This window comes from Crocodylus porosus, unplaced genomic scaffold (assembly GCF_001723895.1).
Source record: "Crocodylus porosus isolate Cpor-Errol unplaced genomic scaffold, CroPor_comp1, whole genome shotgun sequence".
NCBI lineage: Eukaryota > Metazoa > Chordata > Crocodylia > Crocodylidae > Crocodylus > Crocodylus porosus.
In genome coordinates, this window is record NW_017728922.1 from 4128174 (window position 1) to 4146627 (window position 18454).

The following is an 18454-nucleotide window of genomic DNA, read 5'->3' on the forward strand; positions in this document are numbered from 1 at the left end:
GGCCCAGGCCCACCACTCAGTTAAATAAGCACATTTGCATCCACTCAGTTAAATAAGCACATTTGCATCCCAGAGGATGCAAACCCATCCTGCCAGCAGTGGGGTCAAGACCACATGCCAGTCCTGCTGGCCATGGACAGTATCTGGCAGAGGGGGAGCCTGCCCCTGGGCTCTGTCCCCCATGCATCCCCACTCCATGGCCTCCCACTCTGGGACACCACAAAATTCACTTTGTATGTAATTTGCACAGGGAAAAGGGGTTTTTATTGTTAGGTGGGGTGGGTGGTAGAGGGGCTCTCTGTTGAGGAGGGATGGGGGGAGGGTTTCTCTGTGTGTTGAGGGAGGTAGGGGGTCTGCTTGATGTGAGGGAAATAAAGATTTGGTCTTCTGACGTGCCTGTAGTAAGTGTGGTGCTGGGGGTGGGCAGGGAGGGTGGGGGGTCCATGGGCGGTGGTGCAGGTGAGCAAGAGTGCTAGAGGAGATAATCAGTTGGGGCCTCCCACACCCAGTGCCCTGGCCCCCACTGGTGGGTATGCAGCTCTCCTAGGGCCTGGGCCAGAGGTGCCTGCTGGGGCCAGAAGAGGAGCATGGGGTTCTGGTTGTCACTGCTAGGGGCTGGGGCTGAAGTAGCCATAGTGCAGGGAGGCAGAGTGGGCAATGGGAGAGCTGCCGCACACTGCCCCTGCACTGGGTACGCTGCTTCTGGTCAAGAAAGGGGCTGGCCAGAGACCAGCCAGCAGGCCTGGCTTTTAAAAATGGCTGCCAGGTGCTGGCAGCTGCAGCCGGCGCCTGGAGCTCCCCGTGGTGGTGGCAAGGGCCCATTGCAGGGCTGCATGAAAATTGGTGTAAATCTGCTTCTTAATCCCTGCATGTGTAGATGCCTGTCCTAAAATGCTTATACCAGAGTAGCTTACACTAGAGTAAACTTAGGCTAGAGTAAATGCATGTGTAGATGCACCCAGTAAGTACTGAACTGACCTTTTTGCAGACTTGACAGTGGTGCCAAACTGAGTTTTTACCCTCACCATCCTTCAGCCTAGGGATATTTTCATCTATTCATGCTGGTGAAACATCCTGTTTGTGGATGGAAGAAGAAGAAGAACTCCTTAGCATGGGAAAGGAACCTGGGAACCTAGAAAAGAAAACTGCCCATAGCAGTGACCTGGTTAGAAAGTCCAGTTCTGTGACTACTTCTACTCAGCTCTCAAGAGCCACATAATTTCCCTATCCTGGATCTTCTTACTTCTGCAAAACTCTTATTGTTATTAGTATTTGTTGGCTGCTTTAGGTAGTTAGTACCAGTGGTGGGAGCAGACAGAGGAGAAATTGAGGCCCCTGGCTCCAGGAGATTCCAGTTTTAACTGACCCATCTCAAAACCTTTGTCCATAAAGAACTATGACCCCAGAAGACTCGGTTTGCTGAACCTCCTTGGTACCATCATGGGTGAGGACTGTGGGGATTATGGCCCCTGGGATGTATTTAGAAGAACCTGGTATGAAGCAGCACCGGCAATTAAGACCCCCACTAATGTCCAAAAAGCATGCTCTCTCCCACTCCCAAACATGCAGCTCAAACACAGAGAGAGGCACTGGAATGAAGCAGCCATTGCCTTTCTTCTGTGATTGCCACCTCCTTCTTGTCACCTTACCAAGATGCTTCTCACTGGGCAGACATTGCTACACTGCTTCTGCATTCACATGTTGCATCTATGTGTGATTTTAGTGGAGAGCAGGGGTCTTGCCTTACCTCTGAGACAGGGAGGGAGGGCCACAGTTAGGCTTAACTGGCTGTTTGAGTTTATGTACATAAAATTAAATATGCCCAGAACAGCACTTGCTGGGGTTTGCAGCTTTCTCACACAGAAATTGCCTGCTGCTTGAGTTCACCATAAAGAAAAGCCTATAGCTGATTGGGTTTGCTACAGGCTCATTACAAGGTCCTCATGAGCTCAGTTTGTCTCTCCAACCCCAAGCCAAGCCCTCCCAATCTGTGTACCAAACTCAATAGTGGCAAGGTTTCCAGAGCCATCTAACCAGCTTCAACCACGAGGGAGAGAGACTTATCCTAAATGTGATATGAGCCCTGAGGAGAAGCTTGTGGGGGAAGGTTTTCCTGCCTCCTCTCTGACCAAATCATGATTCAATCTGCTGCGCATGGGATGAATGAAAATGTTTCCTGGCCGCAGCCCGTCCACCACATGTCGCTGCTGCTCTCTGTCCATCCAGTTGCCAGGAGCAGTGGGCAGCTTGATTCACTTTGTACAAGAGCAGATTCCAGGAAAACTCCAGCATCTGCAAAAATATGCACAGGGGAATATTTCATTAGACAAAATCACATCAGGGGATTTGGAGGCTGGAAAGGAGGACCACATTTCCTGCTGGGCTCAAACCTTCTTCCTGGACATTATTCAGCTTCTTTATTCCCTGCCACTTCCTCCTGGTGCTACAATTTAATCTCAGGGAGTCCGTAGGGCCCCTTTTCTCCCCTTTTGTTGCCTCTGTTGCTTTCATTCCAGACAAATCTTGGCCTTTTGCCATCATCTTTCCCTGTTATAGCTGACTATGGTCCAGGCAGAGTTGCCAGAATAGCTTCTGGTAGGGCTTGGTTTATCCCCTTGTGCTGGGGTCCTCAGATTTTGCCCAGTGTATGGTTGCACATATTAGCATTTCACCAGGAGCTGAATGGATGCACCTGACTCATAGAGCAGATTGAAGTTGTCCCTTGTCTTCCATTCTCAAACCCAGCCCATAAAGACTTATCATCATAAAGGGTATCACCTCGTGGGACTGCTTGGATGGGACCAAGATGGAAATGCATGCAGGGAAATGTAGGTTACATGGACCATACCTTCCATTTACAATATGTGGCTGGCTGTGAGATGTATTGTAAGGCTCTGTGAAGCACATTTAGCCATAAGGCCACCATACAGACAGGCCCGTATTATAACCCATCGCTCTGAGGCACACATAAGTTTGGTCCTTTGTTTATTGTATCATTATCCTTTTTTAAATGGGTTTCTGAAAACTTGGCAACCTGACCCCCTTGGATACAGAAGTAACTATGTTGCTGGCAGATGACAGGAAGGGAGACCCTGCAACTCCTTTCATTAGATTTTAAAACATTGTTAATTTAAGTAAGGCCCATTCAGCAGTTATGATGAATTGTTGGCAAAAATATGGCTGTAGATATATAGTGGGGTCGTAGAACCATTTAGTTTACAGCTGAGGAAGCACCATGAAGTCCAAGCTAATCTGTCCCAGGGGACAGTATTTTCTCAAGTGTGTGATCTAGTCCTAACATCGGTGTCTCAATCAGCAGAGCTTCCACAGATCTCTCAGCTGGGCCATTTCTCTTGCTAGTGCGTCAGGCTGGCCGAAGTTCTAGACTCAGTCTCTGATTTGGCAGACTGAGATTTGCAAATGTAGGTTCTCCCCCTTGTTCTGCTGTATATGCATGAACCCCCAGACTTGTGCACATGAAGTTGGGGGGAATAAAATGGGTGCATGTCTAGTTCAGTAGGCACACCCAGTCAAATGAGACCAGCTGGCTAAGAATCATCTCCATACAGTATGTACATTGTGCAGTATTGTGGTTCTTGGGCATCTCTAAACAATCTCTGTGCACCCGCTGGGGGCACTGTTATAAAGTGCACCCTTCCCCCCCAATTCCACTGTGTGCATGCCAGAGGCCAGGCAATCGTCTAACAGGGGTGCTGAGCAGCATGTGCTCAGCACTGCTCTTAGAAGCTCAGTTTTAGAGATGCTTATTGAAACATACTCAGCACTGCTGTAAGGCAGCTACATTGCCTCATTTCTGGACTTTGGTATGTGTGGAGCAAGGGCAAGAGGAAGGGGTGTATTTCACACTGGCACTGCTGGGCATGGCATTAAGACAGTGGACACATCTCCTGTGTGCAATAGCAGTACCCAGCCCCTGTACTGTTCAGAAGCTATGGCTTGCTCAGATTCTCTATAAACAGCAGAGGAAGAGAGGTTGTGATGAGCATTTCAAACAGTCCCTGCAGTTTTCCAGTGCTGGATTTCCCTGACCTGTAGTAATTTATTCAGTCCCAGGGAAGCTGAACTGTTTGCTATGGTACAGGAAAACACATTTGATGCTCCCAGACCTGTCTGTGGCTTTTAGATTTATGCTGTGATTTCCCACCTGTGAGCTGGAGACCTGAATGTCTGTAGAGCTGCCCTGGGGGAGCATCAGTGCTCTACAGAGAAAGACTCTTTCCGCTTTAAATAGATATCCCATCCCCAATATCATGATTAGTCCAATGTCAGCAGAGTGGAGTAATTTTTACTCCAAATACTAAATGCACCTTGATATGTGGAAAGTGGCTGCTCTAAACACAACCATGGCTAGAAGTCTGTCCAGTCATGGAGCATGCAAACATGGCTTTGGTTTCAATAGGGAGTGGGGCTTTGGTGGATTGCTTCAGCCATGGGACACCCATGGGACAATTCAAGATGGAGCACTGCCTTGAACTTATGCAGTGAGAACACTGCACACTGATCCAATTTACACCAGTTAAGGTGAGGGAAGTATTCTGCAGTGCAAAGTATGTGACCATTTCAGCTTTAAAACTAATTTAAAACTAATTGATTATCAAAGCACTTTGAGAGCACTATGAAGTGGTCATCAGAAATGTCCATCACTAGGTGTTACAGCCCGAGGGAAGGTTCCCACTTACAGACTGCAGCAGAAAAGAAGTGGCTGTACACAGGATGAAATTGCAATTATTTGATACACTTTACAATTTTATCCAGCTCATAATATGTGCACAACAAACTGGGGACTGAGCTGTGCCATGCATTGTGTACATACAGAAGAGACCATAAATTGCCTAACAGAGCACTTTTCAAACTTCAGGACATTCCCCAGGGAAGAGTTAAGATGCAGATTTTGCGTCAGATGCTATCAAAAGCTCATAGGACTTGGCTAGGTTAAATCCCTCTGCCACATGTGCCTGAGCAGGTTGTTTGCAAAGGTCAATCTCTAGCCTGCTGTTGCAGCAGCTAACATTTCTCAGCTGTTCTTGGCTCAGTCCTCAAGGTATGTAGTCTGGGAAACGTCCTCTCAGCTTCTTTGGGGAATGTCTTTCCCTGATGTTAGGAGATGCATCTATTCAAAAAGAAAAGGATAGATTTGACCGGGTTTTTTTTTTAATCCCAGGTTTTGTACTCATTTATTTTTCTCCTCCCATGAAAAAGACTCTTCAGATTCTCTTGCTGATTCTTTTAGAATTTGCTGTTTGTTTCCTCATCTCTTTAATATTTCAGTTTGTCCAGGAGATATGTTTTCCCTACCAAAAACCTGTGAAATAACAGGGCAGGAGCCAAAGCCTAATGTAGCAGCATGTTATTAATTAGCCTGGGTTTGGCAGGTAAGTGTGAAAACTGAAAAAATTGAGGGGAAAATTTTGTATTCAAATTTTTTAAAAAAATCCCTTCTCTGCAGATTTCCCAGCTGGTGCCAGAGAAATTGCTCTGATAAATGAAAAGGAATTACAGCCTCTCTAACTTACTATTTTGGTTTTTTGTTTGAGGAAAACCTATTTCATTGTTTTGTGGGAGACAGATTTTTTCCTGTGAAATGCAAAACTAAACCAGGTATCTGTTGTTTTCTTTCTTAGATAAATAACCCAAGAGGAAAGAGAGAAGATTTGCATTATTTCTATTTCATTTGTGTTTTGTTTCAATTGAAAACAGCCCACTGAAGGAGGAGAAAAGCCTACAATGACTTTACTGCATATGCACCTGTACTTCAGTGGCTTGGTCCTCTGGATTATACAGAAATCTAGCTCCTTTGTGCTGCCTAATGCCACTGACCTGCTGTACCCAACCAGCAGCACTGAGACTGGCCTTCTGTCTGGCATCGGGGTGCCAAGGAGCCGCAGAAAGCGATACATATCTCCAAGGGACATGAGTGCAGTTTTGGACTATCACAACCAGGTGCGGGCTCAGGTCTCTCCACCAGCTGCCAACATGGAGTATATGGTGAGTTCTTGTCTTGGATATGAGAGGGACATGGGATAGTCCTGGGGCTACTAGCAGCTTTAATGCCTTAGCATTATATGCTGAGAAAATGGGCATGAAAGGACTCCAGCATAGCCAGAATCTGATGTGGCAGACACGGGGCTGGCAGTGCTTTCAAGAGCAGTGTGCAAGATGACCCAAGGGTGGCACACTCAGGCACCTGCAGTGTTGTCATTGTGAGCTTATACTTGTGAGCACTCAGATGTGTTCCAGGCAGCATCAAAGCCCCTGTCCTGATGGGTTTTCAACTCAAAATCCAACATGACCTGAGGGAGGGTCCTATGGAGATTGTGCCAGTATGAGGAGGGGAGAGGGGGCATGGAAGTAAACATTAGCCCCCAGGTTCCTCATCGGAGTTTAGCTGGGGTTTATTATACTTTTGAACCTTACATGGTGAAGCCAAGAGAGCAGAGTTTCTTAAAAGGACCTGAATGAGAAGTGGGAGAGAGGATCTAGTGCCCTTTAACAAGAGCTTATTAACCGTTGTTGTGCCTTAGGCTACACACTGCCAGGGTCATTACAGTGTACGCTACTATTACACCCAGCTGCTGGCAGTGTCCTCTGGGACAGTTTGCTAATAGCCCTTCCAACCTGTGGTACAGTTTTCTCTCTGATCTACACACGAAGTTGCACTCATTTAACTCACAGTACAAAGTTCACCACCACAGTGCAGGTCTGTGTGAACACTTTGAACCTGGCTCATATTTGTACTTTAACGGATGCAGATTAAACCAACTGAAGCCAGAGTCGGTTCCATATATAGTGTGCGCATGGGGAGTTTACACCTGTTCAGCATCACACCTTTAGGGTATGTCTGCACTGCAGTGGGAAGGTGGGGGATTTCATAGATTTTTTTTTTAGGGCCAGAAGGGACCTCAGTAGATCATTGAGTCCAACCCCCATTTCAGCTCATGTCAGCACACCTGAGCTACCTTTACTCTGCCTAGTTCAGGGGTCAATATTAGGGGAGCTGCATCAGGATGGTTAGCTGCCCAGGTAACTGCCAGTGTTCCTAGGCAGGATTGAGTGGCCCACACAGAAGCTTGTGCTGTACAGCTGTTGGCATGTGAGCTAGTTACATTAGCTTAGGTATGCAACCCATATAGGAAATCACAGCCTCCCTCCCCCACCCCCCACCCCCTTTGCTGTGACACACCTTGAGTTACACTAGGCAGCATGTCTGTAGAGAAGCCTGTAGATTAATCAGATGTTTCCACTGTGCTTCAGACTGTGGACACCTGTTAACTGGGGCTTGAGAGAGACTTTCAGCCTGCAGGCAAGGAGGGGACCACATTGTCTATAGCTCACGTGCAAAGGAAAAAGTGAAGAGAAATGGAAGGGATTTTCACACCAGTGGGTGAGCACTGTGTCAGCAGGCACAATGTAGCATGCAGGGCCCCTGTGGAAACAGCTCACTGAGCCCAGTGGGAGGGTTTTGTTCCTGTTAATTGCAGTGGCTACTGTTTGCTGTTTGAAGTGATGACAGAGGAAAGAGAGAGGCTGCTACTTCCCAGCCAGCAGCTCTGATTGCAGTGGTTGAGGTGGGGGAGTTGTTACACAGTGAAGGAATGGGGTTCACATCATCTTCCCTGCATCCCTGTCTTGCCATATGTATAAAATCCCTGAGGCACTGACTGTAAACTCAGTAACAAATGAGTCTGAGCTAAGGCTATTTTTGCTGCTTTTATTTCATGTGTCAAAGAACTGTCAGAGTAGGAGAATGGTGGGTGTGTTAATTTACTTATTTCTGTATTTTAATAAATAAAACTCTCTCAAGTCTTGATCCAAAGCCTAAGGGAGGTTTCCACTAAGTTCAGAAGGCTTCGGTCAGCCCCTAAGCACAGACAGTCAAAAAGCCTGAGGCTGAATTGATTCAGTCTTTGCAGGTTAGTTTAAGCTGCATAGATTGAACCATAAGCGAACAGACATTCACTTTTGATTCCAGAAGTGCAGCTGCCTGCCTGCAGTAGCCCACAGCAGAAGCCAGGGGGCGCTAGGACATGCCTCCCTGCCCTGCTGGAGAAGACAGCTTGAGTCTGGAGGGCATCTGGGACAGAAGTTCAATAAACCAATTTAACCTAAATCAATGAAGTCTGATACTACATCCATCCAGGTTTATCTTAAACCAGTTTCAGCCATTTTGAAAGTGGTTTATATGCACTGAATTTTTGTTGTGGTACAGCTTTGAACTTGCTTCCAATCACTTATACAGGTTTACGTGTAATTTCTGTCCCTAGGGAAGCAAAATCCGGCTGTGTTAGCGTAGGACACTCTGGCTATTGACTTTCACTCTGTCTGGAAAGCTCCCAGTTCCAGGCCAAGCCCTAGAGATGGGCACTGGGAAATTCTTGCTACCTGAAAAATTGCCACAATAGAAAATAAAAATGAAAGGAGAGTGAGACCCAGTGGGGAGTGGGCCTGCAAAACTCTAAGAGCCGCTGGTGGGACTGAGCATCTTGCCTGATTGGCCTGGTGCTCATTTCCAATCAAGAACTTCTGGTGAAACTGAAAGGCGGCTTCTGAAAGCCAGGTAAGGGCACATCTTTGTGAAATGCAGGGAGCGGACATCTTCATGTGAACCCTGGGGAAACATTTTTTACCAGTGCTGCCAAAATTATAGCAGTCTGTCCCCTGGGGCTCTCCCCCACATGGAAATAAACTGTTTTCCCATGGAGCCCTGGGAAAGGGATTCTTGGTTGTTTCCATTCCTTCTGCTCTTTGTAATGGTTATTACTGCAGTATTTGTTGAGGACTGGCAGTCTGATTAGAGCTGTACATATTTAGAAGACAAGTTTCCAGTCCCAGGGGTTAACAGTCTAATGCACAATCCATACAGCTCAGAGGCACCAAGTCATGTCAGGAAATAAAAATGACCCTGATTCTTCTAAGTGCTAAAGCACCTCCAGCTCCTGTTGACATCAGCTGAGAGTGGAAGTGGAATAAGAGCCACAGGGTTATAGATTCTAGTGTTGGAGCTTCCTGTTGTGTTTCTCAGTACCCCGTATCTAAGAACAAGTATCATTTCTTATTTTAATCGGTCAGAATAGCTGGTTTCCTCATGCATTCGTTAAGAACTCCTTGCTCATCCTGAATTTCTGTGGAGATGAGTCTCAGTCCCAGGGAGAGCCTGAGCAGCCTTGGACCTGCTTTGGAACCTGTGAATTTAGGCCGAGCGTGTGTGAAGCACAAAATCCCCTCACCCAAGTTTGAGCTGATCCATCAGCCAAGCTGTACATCCCTCATGTATCCACCCTGAGAGACCACCCAGCGTGCACCTTTTCTGGTGAAGCCTAGGACCAGCTTATGGTCCTTACTCACTGGTGCCAAGAACCACTCCATCATCTCACCTTCCCAGCAGAATCCAGGATTGGCATACCAGGTGTATCTTGGGCAGTGGCAGACAAAGCTGACTCATTCTGTGTCCCCTGCTCTAGGCACTGTAAATGATCCTGAGCAGTCTGTGTATACTCATGAGAGTGTCTGTCACATCCTTCAAGTTCAGCATTTCTTGCCAGTTTCATTTTTCCTTTCTTTAGGGATGGCTTCTCTGTGTCCTGGAAATCTATGCTAGGCTGCAAGGTTTTAGTTGCCTTTAAGGGTTATACAAATAATGACCTTTCATGAAGTGGGGAACGTTGGCACGGCCTGTTTTGCAGAGAATTTCTTAGCCCAGAAGGAAGACCAGGAGCTCAGATATTAAATTTTCTTCATCACTGTTAAGAGCACAGCCAGGAAACTGCAATCTTGCCACAGAAGTAGGGGTCTTACTACCCTTGTATTAATGATGTGCTTTTGATGGTATCAGAAACCAGGTGAGTTTCCCTGGGTCCAAGGTAGAGGTGTAAGATGTAGATCAGAGACATGAGATGTATTGGGTTATGGCACAGTCTTCCTGGGACTTTTAAAACTGATTGGAGGAGGTACCTCTGAGCAGAACCCCCTGAGAAGGACTGGCTGCACTATGCAATATCTGGCTGGCATCAATGACTCTCTGTCCAGTTGCTTTGGTAGCAACCTCTGCCCAGATCCTTCAAGACAGACAAGGGGGAGGATGACACATCGCCTTTCTACAGTAACATCTGTTCAAAGACCTTGAAACAATTTACAAACCAGTAATTTAGCTCCTATGCCCTGGGTGGGGAAATTGAGGCCTAGAGAGAAGGAAGAACTCATTCAACATCATACATCCCATCACACAGTGTGCCAGTGGCAGATCAGGACAGAGCCCTAGCCTGTTAATTATTTCTGTGCCTTCACCTAAGATAGCCCCTTGCTCTTCCCTGTGTGAGTACCAACTCCAGCAGGAATGATGTAGGGAAATGCTCTGCATGATGAAGGACCTGATGGATTTTTTCAAACAAACCTTCTAGAGTTCTAAATCGGTTCTTCTGAACATACATCCATCCATCTCCTGGCCTAGTGACCAAAGCTGTTGCCCCATGTCTTTTTCCTTGCCTAGGTGTGGGATGAGAGACTGGCCAAGTCCGCAGAAGCTTGGGCAGCACAGTGTATATGGGACCATGGGCCACCACAGCTGATGAAGTACGTTGGTCAGAACCTCTCCATTCACTCTGGCAGGTAAGCAACCCACAGGTGTGATGGGACCATGCAGGTGTCCTTCATTTGTACCAACTGGGGTTAAACTCCTTTTCCTCTGCAGACCGGAGGAGAGGAGAACTTCAGAGCCTTACCCTGTAAGAACAAATGTCAAATATAAGGAATAAATGGGAGGAACTCTGCAGAGAACAAAAGTGGACCTTCTTCCATTGATTCTATTAATAGGAGCCTTCAGTTTTGTTCTAGAGGGGGAAGGAGATCTCTGGCCGTGGCATGTAAGAGAGGTCAGAATGGGTATTCTTGTGGACCCATTTAGACTAAGCATTTGCTGTGTGGTTGGCTGTTGTAACAGAGGGCAGGCATTGAAGACACACGTGGTCCCATCCAATCCTGTGTTCCTATTATTTAGGACCAGTTACTCATGCAGAAATTGAGAACAAAATAAAAGACAACACTGTGGTTGAATGGTGGAGTAAGGACCTCATGAATATGAGCCACGTCGACAGGATCTCTCTCTTACATAGGGCCAATGTATGGTCCTTCATACTATTCTGAATGAATGACGATGGTTGTCTCAAAGGTTGGTTATTTAAAGACATAAAGGGTACAAGAACAAAAATTCACCATGGTAAAACTAGAGTCTTACTGGGGAGCTTCACATCCATCGTCCCATTCTGGTTCTGTCCGATTAAGGATCTGCCCAGCCACGTTCAAATTCATTTCTGATGCAACTCATTCATTTCAGACACAGAACTGAAGTTGTCCCATAACTTTTAGATCAGATGGTGGTGCCTAAACAGACTCACCTAAATGGGACTAGATGCATTGAGTATGGGCACATGAACCAATTACCGTAAGGTGCTAGAGGACAGACTCACAGGGGAAGTGGGGTAGTCTGCCTTTCATGTATTACAGATTGTAAGTATATATGTGACCAGTCACTGTAGAGCAGACACATAGGTTCATGCCTGAACTTAGCTTTGCTTTAATTTGTTCACATGCCCATACCCACAACATATTCATTAAACTGGAAGAGTTCTTTGTTTTTCTAGTTTGATAAGTTTCTCAGTCCAACACTTTAAATAGGCACCATTCAGCCATAGCCAGGCCACCTTGTGATCCCAGCTTATATGTAGTTTCCCACAAGAAGGTTTACTCTTAGATATCAGATCTTTGCATTGTGACTAAATTCTCACCCAAGTCCCTGTTCTGGGATCTTTCTGACATACGGATGAATTCAAAAGTTGGGAGGTACTGTAAGATGAGCACTAAAAAGTCTGGCCTGCAATGAGCATCTTTATTTTAGAGAGGCTCACTGGGGGTTTCTGGGCTCAGAGTGGGTTTAGGGGGTTTCTCTGCACAACTCTCTCCCAGGCATCCTTGAAGCCTGGCATGTGTGCTTTCTCTCTGCCATTATGTTTTCCCTGTACAGCCTCATGGAAGGAAGGGATTCAGGTAGCATGAAAGGAAAATATTGCCATGTTTAAGGCTATAGGGTGGTATTGGTCATTTGATGCAAGCTATGGCAGGAAAATATTTGGTTCTAGGAGGGAGAGAGAGAGAAAGGCTGTCTATCTATTGTGAGGAGCACTGGTCACCACATCACTGACAAAGACAAGCCCACTGCAGACAAAATGATTTTAGTTAAGAATAACTGTTGCCATGAACATGTGCAGCTGAACCCACTGAAGCCCTTGGCACTGGCAGCGATTCTGAATTACGGTAGCAGTGGAAAGTCTCAGAGTTGATTTGGACTTCTCACGAAACAAAAGTTGGAGGGCGTGTCTCAGCTTGCTCAGCAGAGCCAGAGCCACTCAGCTGCCAGTGGCCTTAAGAGGCCATTACTATACAGAGAAATGCATTGGCAACATGTGTTCCTAATATTGTGATTGAAAAAGTGTGTTGAGCTCTCACTGCAGGATAAAAGTGGCTGTTGAAAACCCCTGGGCAAAAAACCCAAAGAGCATGGGGTAAATCAGCAAATGTAGCAAGAAAAAGGGAGGCAATGGGCACTGAGTGGGGAAAGCTTGGTGCATCCAACATGCATTATCCTAAATCACTGCCCTAGAAAACACATGCTCAGGACAAGTGTCCAGGTGAGCAGCCTGGGCAAGACCTCTCAGGGCTCACTTTTTTTCTTGCTGTACATCCCAGACCTCTGAAGAAGAAAGATAACAGGCATGGCTAACTTGTGTGGTTTTCTGCAGGTACCGCTCAGTTGTGGACCTTGTGAAATCCTGGTATTACGAGAAGCAGCACTACTCCTTCCCCTACCCTCAGGAGTGCAACCCCAGCTGCCCTTCCAGGTGCAGCGGTTCTGTGTGTAGCCATTACACCCAGGTAGGAAGCAAGCATTTCCTGGGGCAGGGCAATGGCATTACCAACTATGACAGATTCCCAGAGCCCCCGGTGCAACAGGAGCTTGTCAGGATCAGAGCTGTTGTTGTGTCATTGCAGGAGATCTGGGCAGTCCTTCTTTGCAGGACAGAATAACCTGCAGCCCTAAGGAGCAAACAAAGGAGGTAAAATGTGTTTCTCAGCGTAGCAGAGGAGGATGTGAGGCTTCACATGTTCTGATCTAGAAGCAAAAGCCCAAATAAAGTGACACAGCAAAAAATCCCAGCAAACTCTCTGAGAAATCAATCCTTTGGCTCACCCAGGTTCATGCCTGGTTGAATAGACCAGTGGTCTCCAAAGTGGGGTGTGCAGGACAATCCATTGGGGTGCGGGAAGGAAATATTAGAACTTCTATTTAGATGTATATTTATATAAATATACATATTTTGGGGGTGCGTCCTCAAAAATGTTTTACTGATAGGGGTGCGCAATCAAAAAAGTTTGGAGACCACTGGAATAGACAATGGGAGGCCTGGCAAAAAGCAGGTGCAGGCACTGCTGAGCCCTCTGGAGCGCATCCAAGGCAGGACAGGATAAACACTAGTTCAGACCTCATCCTGCTACAGCAGCTTTTGGGGGCCACAAGCAGTAACACCCAGAGACAAGCAATGGGTACTCTGCTCTGCCCCAGCATCCGTCACTGGCCACAGATGCAATGTTCCCCACTTTCCTTCTCCAACCAATGCAAACACACACATTAGAAAAGCACGGTCCAAACAGCAGCTCCTTTCCTGGAATCAGTAGCTGCATTTTCCATTGCTCTGTGCACCAGGGGAGCTGCCGTCTGTCGCAGCTGGGGTAGCTGGAGGGAGGGAATGGCTTTGGGAAGCTGTCTGGTTTAAATCACAAAGGCAGGCAGAGGCCAGCATTCCTGATTATTAGAGGCAGCTGGCATTCAATGCCACTCCTTCTCCGGGGATACCTGGCAGCACACTTGGCCTCAGAGAACTGTTCAGAGAGACAGAAACCCAGAGCTGCTGCCTTGTAGTACACACATCACTTTCATGTGAATTGGGTGGTTTGCATCCAAATGCCAGGGCCGTGTGCGCAGGGAGGTTTCTCCCCAGCTTCTGGAGCACACATGGAAGGCTCCAGCCAATTGGCTGCAAGGCTTCCTTTTTTCTCTAGGATTTGGCTTCAGTTTCCCCTCATTGCACTAGTAGCACCTCAAAGAAAAAAAAACAGCCTTCTTGCCTTGCTGATCATGAATCAGCACCTCCATGACAGGGCAGCTATTTATTGTGCAGCAGTGTCTGGCTTCCCAGTGAATACGGCCCCTTCATCCCCCAGAGCAGATCCAGGCAGAGAGCAGCCAGCACAACGTGGAAAATGTTCTCTGACTTCCATGGTTCGTGGCAAAGCATTTCTAACCGTTAATTACCAGTGTGCTGCTCAGCTCCACTGTGGGTCTCTTTCTGCTCAGCCTGCTTGCCCTGATGATCCCTGCTCCAATATTTACATGAGTGTCTGCCACTTACGTACATGTTTCATCCCCTTTCCTCCAAACATGTCTGAGGGCTTGAATGTGTCTCAGTCCTGGGGCGGCTGTTATTGTTGTGACTTCCGGACTGTCTGGAGCAGCAGCATGCAGGAGTCTGGGAGGCAACTAGAAAAATAACGGCTGCTTTTTACGAAGAGCTAAATGCCCCGTGAGCAAGGTGGAAGAGCTTCCTATCTTCTCTCATGAGGACTTCTCCATTGGAGACACTTTCATCTGGGCTAAGGCTGGGTGGGTAATTCTGCAGTGCAAGCATAGCTATGTGCACCTGATCCCTTGTCTGATTGAGGTTGGAACCAGGTCATTAAAAACAAAATGGCTCAGATCTGTGCTGCTCGTTTCAGCTCAAGCTGTGTACAGGCAGGTGTCAGTTCTGGAGACATAGATTGTGGCCACCAATTGGAAATCACTGGCCAGGAGTGATAAATACAAGCAATGAAGCACAAAGGAGAGGCAGCATTTAGACAGGCATAAAGAGAATCAAGCTGGTGAGATTTTCATCTCCAACTTGGAACGGGAGATTCCCAGGTCCCTTTGCTCTTGTGTATTGGGCTCCCTGGCTGTCCCTGTAGGAAGCTCCTGCTTTGGTGCCAGCTGCCTGGTGCTCATCAGTGCTGCTCTCCTGTCTCCCATGCAGATGGTGTGGGCTTCCTCCAACAGAATTGGCTGTGCCATCAACACCTGCACCAACATGAAGGTGTGGGGCAGCACGTGGCGACAGGCTGTGTTTCTAGTGTGCAACTATGCCATCAAGTAAGTGAGCCAAGGAAAGTCTCCGTTGCAGATGGGAAAGGGGGTGAGGAGCTGGGGATTACTTAGTAGGGCTGTGCGAAATTTTGACAGATGTTTCATTTCAAAGCTGTTTTGACGTGTTTCGAGCTTGAAACAGCAAAATCAAAATGAAACAAAACAGCTTTGAAACAAAATAAGGGCACTCGAAATGTTTTGAAAGGTTTGAAATATTTCAACTTTTGAAGCCAGGCTTGCTTGCAGCTGAACAGAAACTAAGGAGAGGGAGGGGGAAGAGGGGGGAAGGACTGCTCAGATATTGACATGTGTAGCTGGCCAGTGACTGTGATCCTTCCCTGAGGTCCCTTCCAATTCTGGTGCTCTGGGGGCGGGATGGAAAAACAGCATAAAAGCATTGTTTGAACTGAGATTTCTTTGTGCCTTGGGGTCAGGTTACTGAGCTGTCATCCAGCAGCTCCGCACCATCAGCACCTATGCATCTATCTCCTTGAAACCTGACAGGCTTCATGGCCTCTGCAGGGGCTGCTGTTTTCACCCACCTCTGCCTTAACACAGACACGTGACATGAGTTTTGCTTGTCAGCACCTTGAGGTACAGTTTCCCAGAACCCCCTGCACCTATCTCATTGAAACCTGGCAGGCTTTGTGGCCTCAGCAGAGGCTACCATGCCTGCTGTTTTCATTCAAATCAGGAAAGAAACAACAAAGTTATAGCCATGTTCATGATTCCCCATTATAGCCTATGGGCAAAACGTCAAAACGTGTCAAAACAGTGAAACAGCTTTGACGAAATGAAACAGAACAGTGCTTCGAAATAGCGAAACCAAACCCTGTCCCTTTGAAATGGCAAAATGGAAGTTGAAATGAAATGGTGCTGTTTTGCACAGCCCTAGCACTTGCTCCCCTTTCAGGAGATTTTCCTTTTTAAATAAGTATTGTGCCCTGGGCATCATCTCTCACTGATCTTTGACTGAGGGACCTCTGACAGGAGAGGCACAAGGTAGAAGCTGTGACTTCTGTCTCAGCCCTTAACCTTACAGTCACAGCCCTGCCTGTGAATCTGATGACCCATACCTACATTGCCTTTGCTCAGTCTGGCCTCTCCTATGACCACTATTAGCCCTACAGAGTGTTTTCCTTTGGGATCCAAGATAAGCGTATACAGCCAATGTTGCCACAGGCAGTTCTGCTATCCTGACCTTGACTCAAGTCTTTTTGTTAACAAGCCTCATGTAACTGCTTCTTCATACCTGTCTGGGCACACCACTAGGAGTGGAGCTGACCCAGCAGTGGTGGCTGAGTATAGCCTCACAGTGCATCCAGAACGAGTGAGCACCCTTTGAACACAGACCCAGGGCTTCCAGGCCTACAAGCACATATTGCTGTGGCTATATAGCTTCCATAGTTGGGCCTGCAACCAGTCCTGTCCTTTGTGCTCTGGCTCTGAGAGAAGACCTGTAACACACTGAGTTGTGAGTGGATGAGGCCCACAGACACCCCTGTGAGACCACCTGTGCCCCAGGCCACTGCAGTGTTTGTTTGCAGAGAGTTGTTCACTGTGCAAGCATCAAAGGATCAAGAGCCAAGACAAAGCGGCTTCCAGGCTTTATTCTTCCCCTGACATAGTCGGTTCTCTGTCAACCTGTGCTTCATGCAAGGAGTTGTGAAGACCAGGATAGGAAGCTGTGCACAAGAGGGCTATTATATGATAGCAGGCCCTCTTGGGAGGCTCTGGCAGTGCCATTTGAAGTTACTGCTTTGTTAGGTACGCCATTGGCAGCACCTTGGTCAGTGCTCTAAGAATACGAACCTCTCTCATTGGAACTCCAGGCAAGCTCCCTGGACTAGTTCTAGGGTTTGTAGCCTAGCACCAGGAGTCTGCCTGCATCCAGATGCACTTTGAGCAAGTGCATGTGGATTTCAACCTGATTTCAACCTGTCTAGGACAGTACGGTCCATCCAAGGCCACCTACCCACATGCCTCCCTGTCTGGAGTACAATGAACCCAGATGTGGCAGCCAACAAACTCCCAAGCAGCGAGTGATGTGACTCACCCACCACTGCTTCCTCTCTTTCCAGGGGCAACTGGATAGGAGAAGCTCCGTACAAGGTGGGGAGACCATGCTCAGCCTGCCCACCCAGCTATGGGGGCATCTGCAGCAACAACATGTGTTTCACAGGACTGAAATCCAACAAAGTCAGCTGGTTCTAGGCCCCAGACCACTGTGCCAGGCTTCACAGCAGTGGGAGAACCCGGGACAGGAGCCATGGCTGGTTGACAGGACAGAATGGGAATTACCATGGGCACCAAGGGTTATTTATGGCAGTGAAATCCCAGGCTGCTTTCTCTTCCGTCCCCCCACATTTGCCTCAGCTGCATTTAGGAAGCTTTAAGCAGTAAGAGCTGAACACTTCCCTATGACTGTTATATACCAGCAGTCCCTGCTTTCCCCGTAGTGCTGTGTAGGGAATGGCTGAGCTGTCACTGTGTCTCTATATTTTTTCATACAGCTCTTTAGGGAATGCTTGTATTTTTTTTTTTTAACTCTGAGGGAAGTAGGCAAAAGCTTAGATTCGCAGGGTATAGATGTATCCAGGGAGCCCGTGCACTGCCCAGTTCCCAACTCTACACAGAGGCAGAGACAGAAGGGCCCCTTCTTCTCACATATAAGCCAGATGAGCAATGTAAATAATGATGAGACTTTCCTCTGAGCATCCCCCGTGACTGATTGGAGCAGCACGGGCTCCGTGGGCAGCAGTCTGCTCCAGCGGTCCCTTGCAAGTGACTCTACATTCATCCTGCACAACTAGCGGGGCTCTTTTTCAGACTGTCATAATAAAAGTCTTGAGACCAGGGTACTTGTGCCTGTCTTCATGCTTGTTTTATCCATGGAGCATGCAGCTCTTGCAGTGCAGAGCAGCACATCCACACTTGGTCCTCATTCTGTGTGTAGGGAAATTACATTAACAAAGCCAAGGTGATGCTGGCCACCCAGCTCTTGCCTGCATGAATGGATGCACAGAAGATATGTGGGGTTGAGTATCTCCAATCACACACCTGAAGGAGCCCAACCACCAGCCTGCAATGGGGGGGGGGGCAGAAGTGGACCATATTTTGCAAACTACCCTCATTTTATTGCCCAAGGCAGGCTCTGGGAACCAGTTGTTGCAGCACAGCTCCTGTGTGAGCATGCCTGTGTAATGACCA

The 18454-nt window shown here is 47.5% G+C and overlaps 1 protein-coding gene across 1 annotated transcript; it reads left to right on the forward strand.

Moving 5' to 3' along the window:
* Window positions 1-5139: 5139 nt before the first annotated feature.
* Window positions 5140-18105, forward strand: R3HDML (R3H domain containing like). The gene is made up of 6 exons (XM_019539618.1): window positions 5140-5393; window positions 5643-6006; window positions 10505-10623; window positions 12810-12942; window positions 15135-15250; window positions 17326-18105. The coding sequence occupies exons 2-6, from the start codon at window positions 5746-5748 to the stop codon at window positions 17456-17458; spliced, it is 762 nt and encodes a 253-aa protein (XP_019395163.1). The 5' UTR covers window positions 5140-5393; window positions 5643-5745; the 3' UTR covers window positions 17459-18105.
* The last annotated feature ends 349 nt before the right edge of the window (window positions 18106-18454 follow it).

What these genes read in the sequence shown, in the direction of transcription:
- R3HDML (XM_019539618.1), top strand. Translation starts at nt 5,746, where the DNA reads ATGACTTTACTGCATATGCACCTGTACTTCAGTGGCTTGGTCCTCTGG. An exon ending in CTCTCCATTCACTCTGGCAG is followed by an intron (nt 10,624 to 12,809) that starts GTAAGCAACCCA and finishes GGTTTTCTGCAG; the next exon opens with GTACCGCTCAGTTGTGGACC. An exon ending in GTGTGCAACTATGCCATCAA is followed by an intron (nt 15,251 to 17,325) that starts GTAAGTGAGCCA and finishes CTCTCTTTCCAG; the next exon opens with GGGCAACTGGATAGGAGAAG.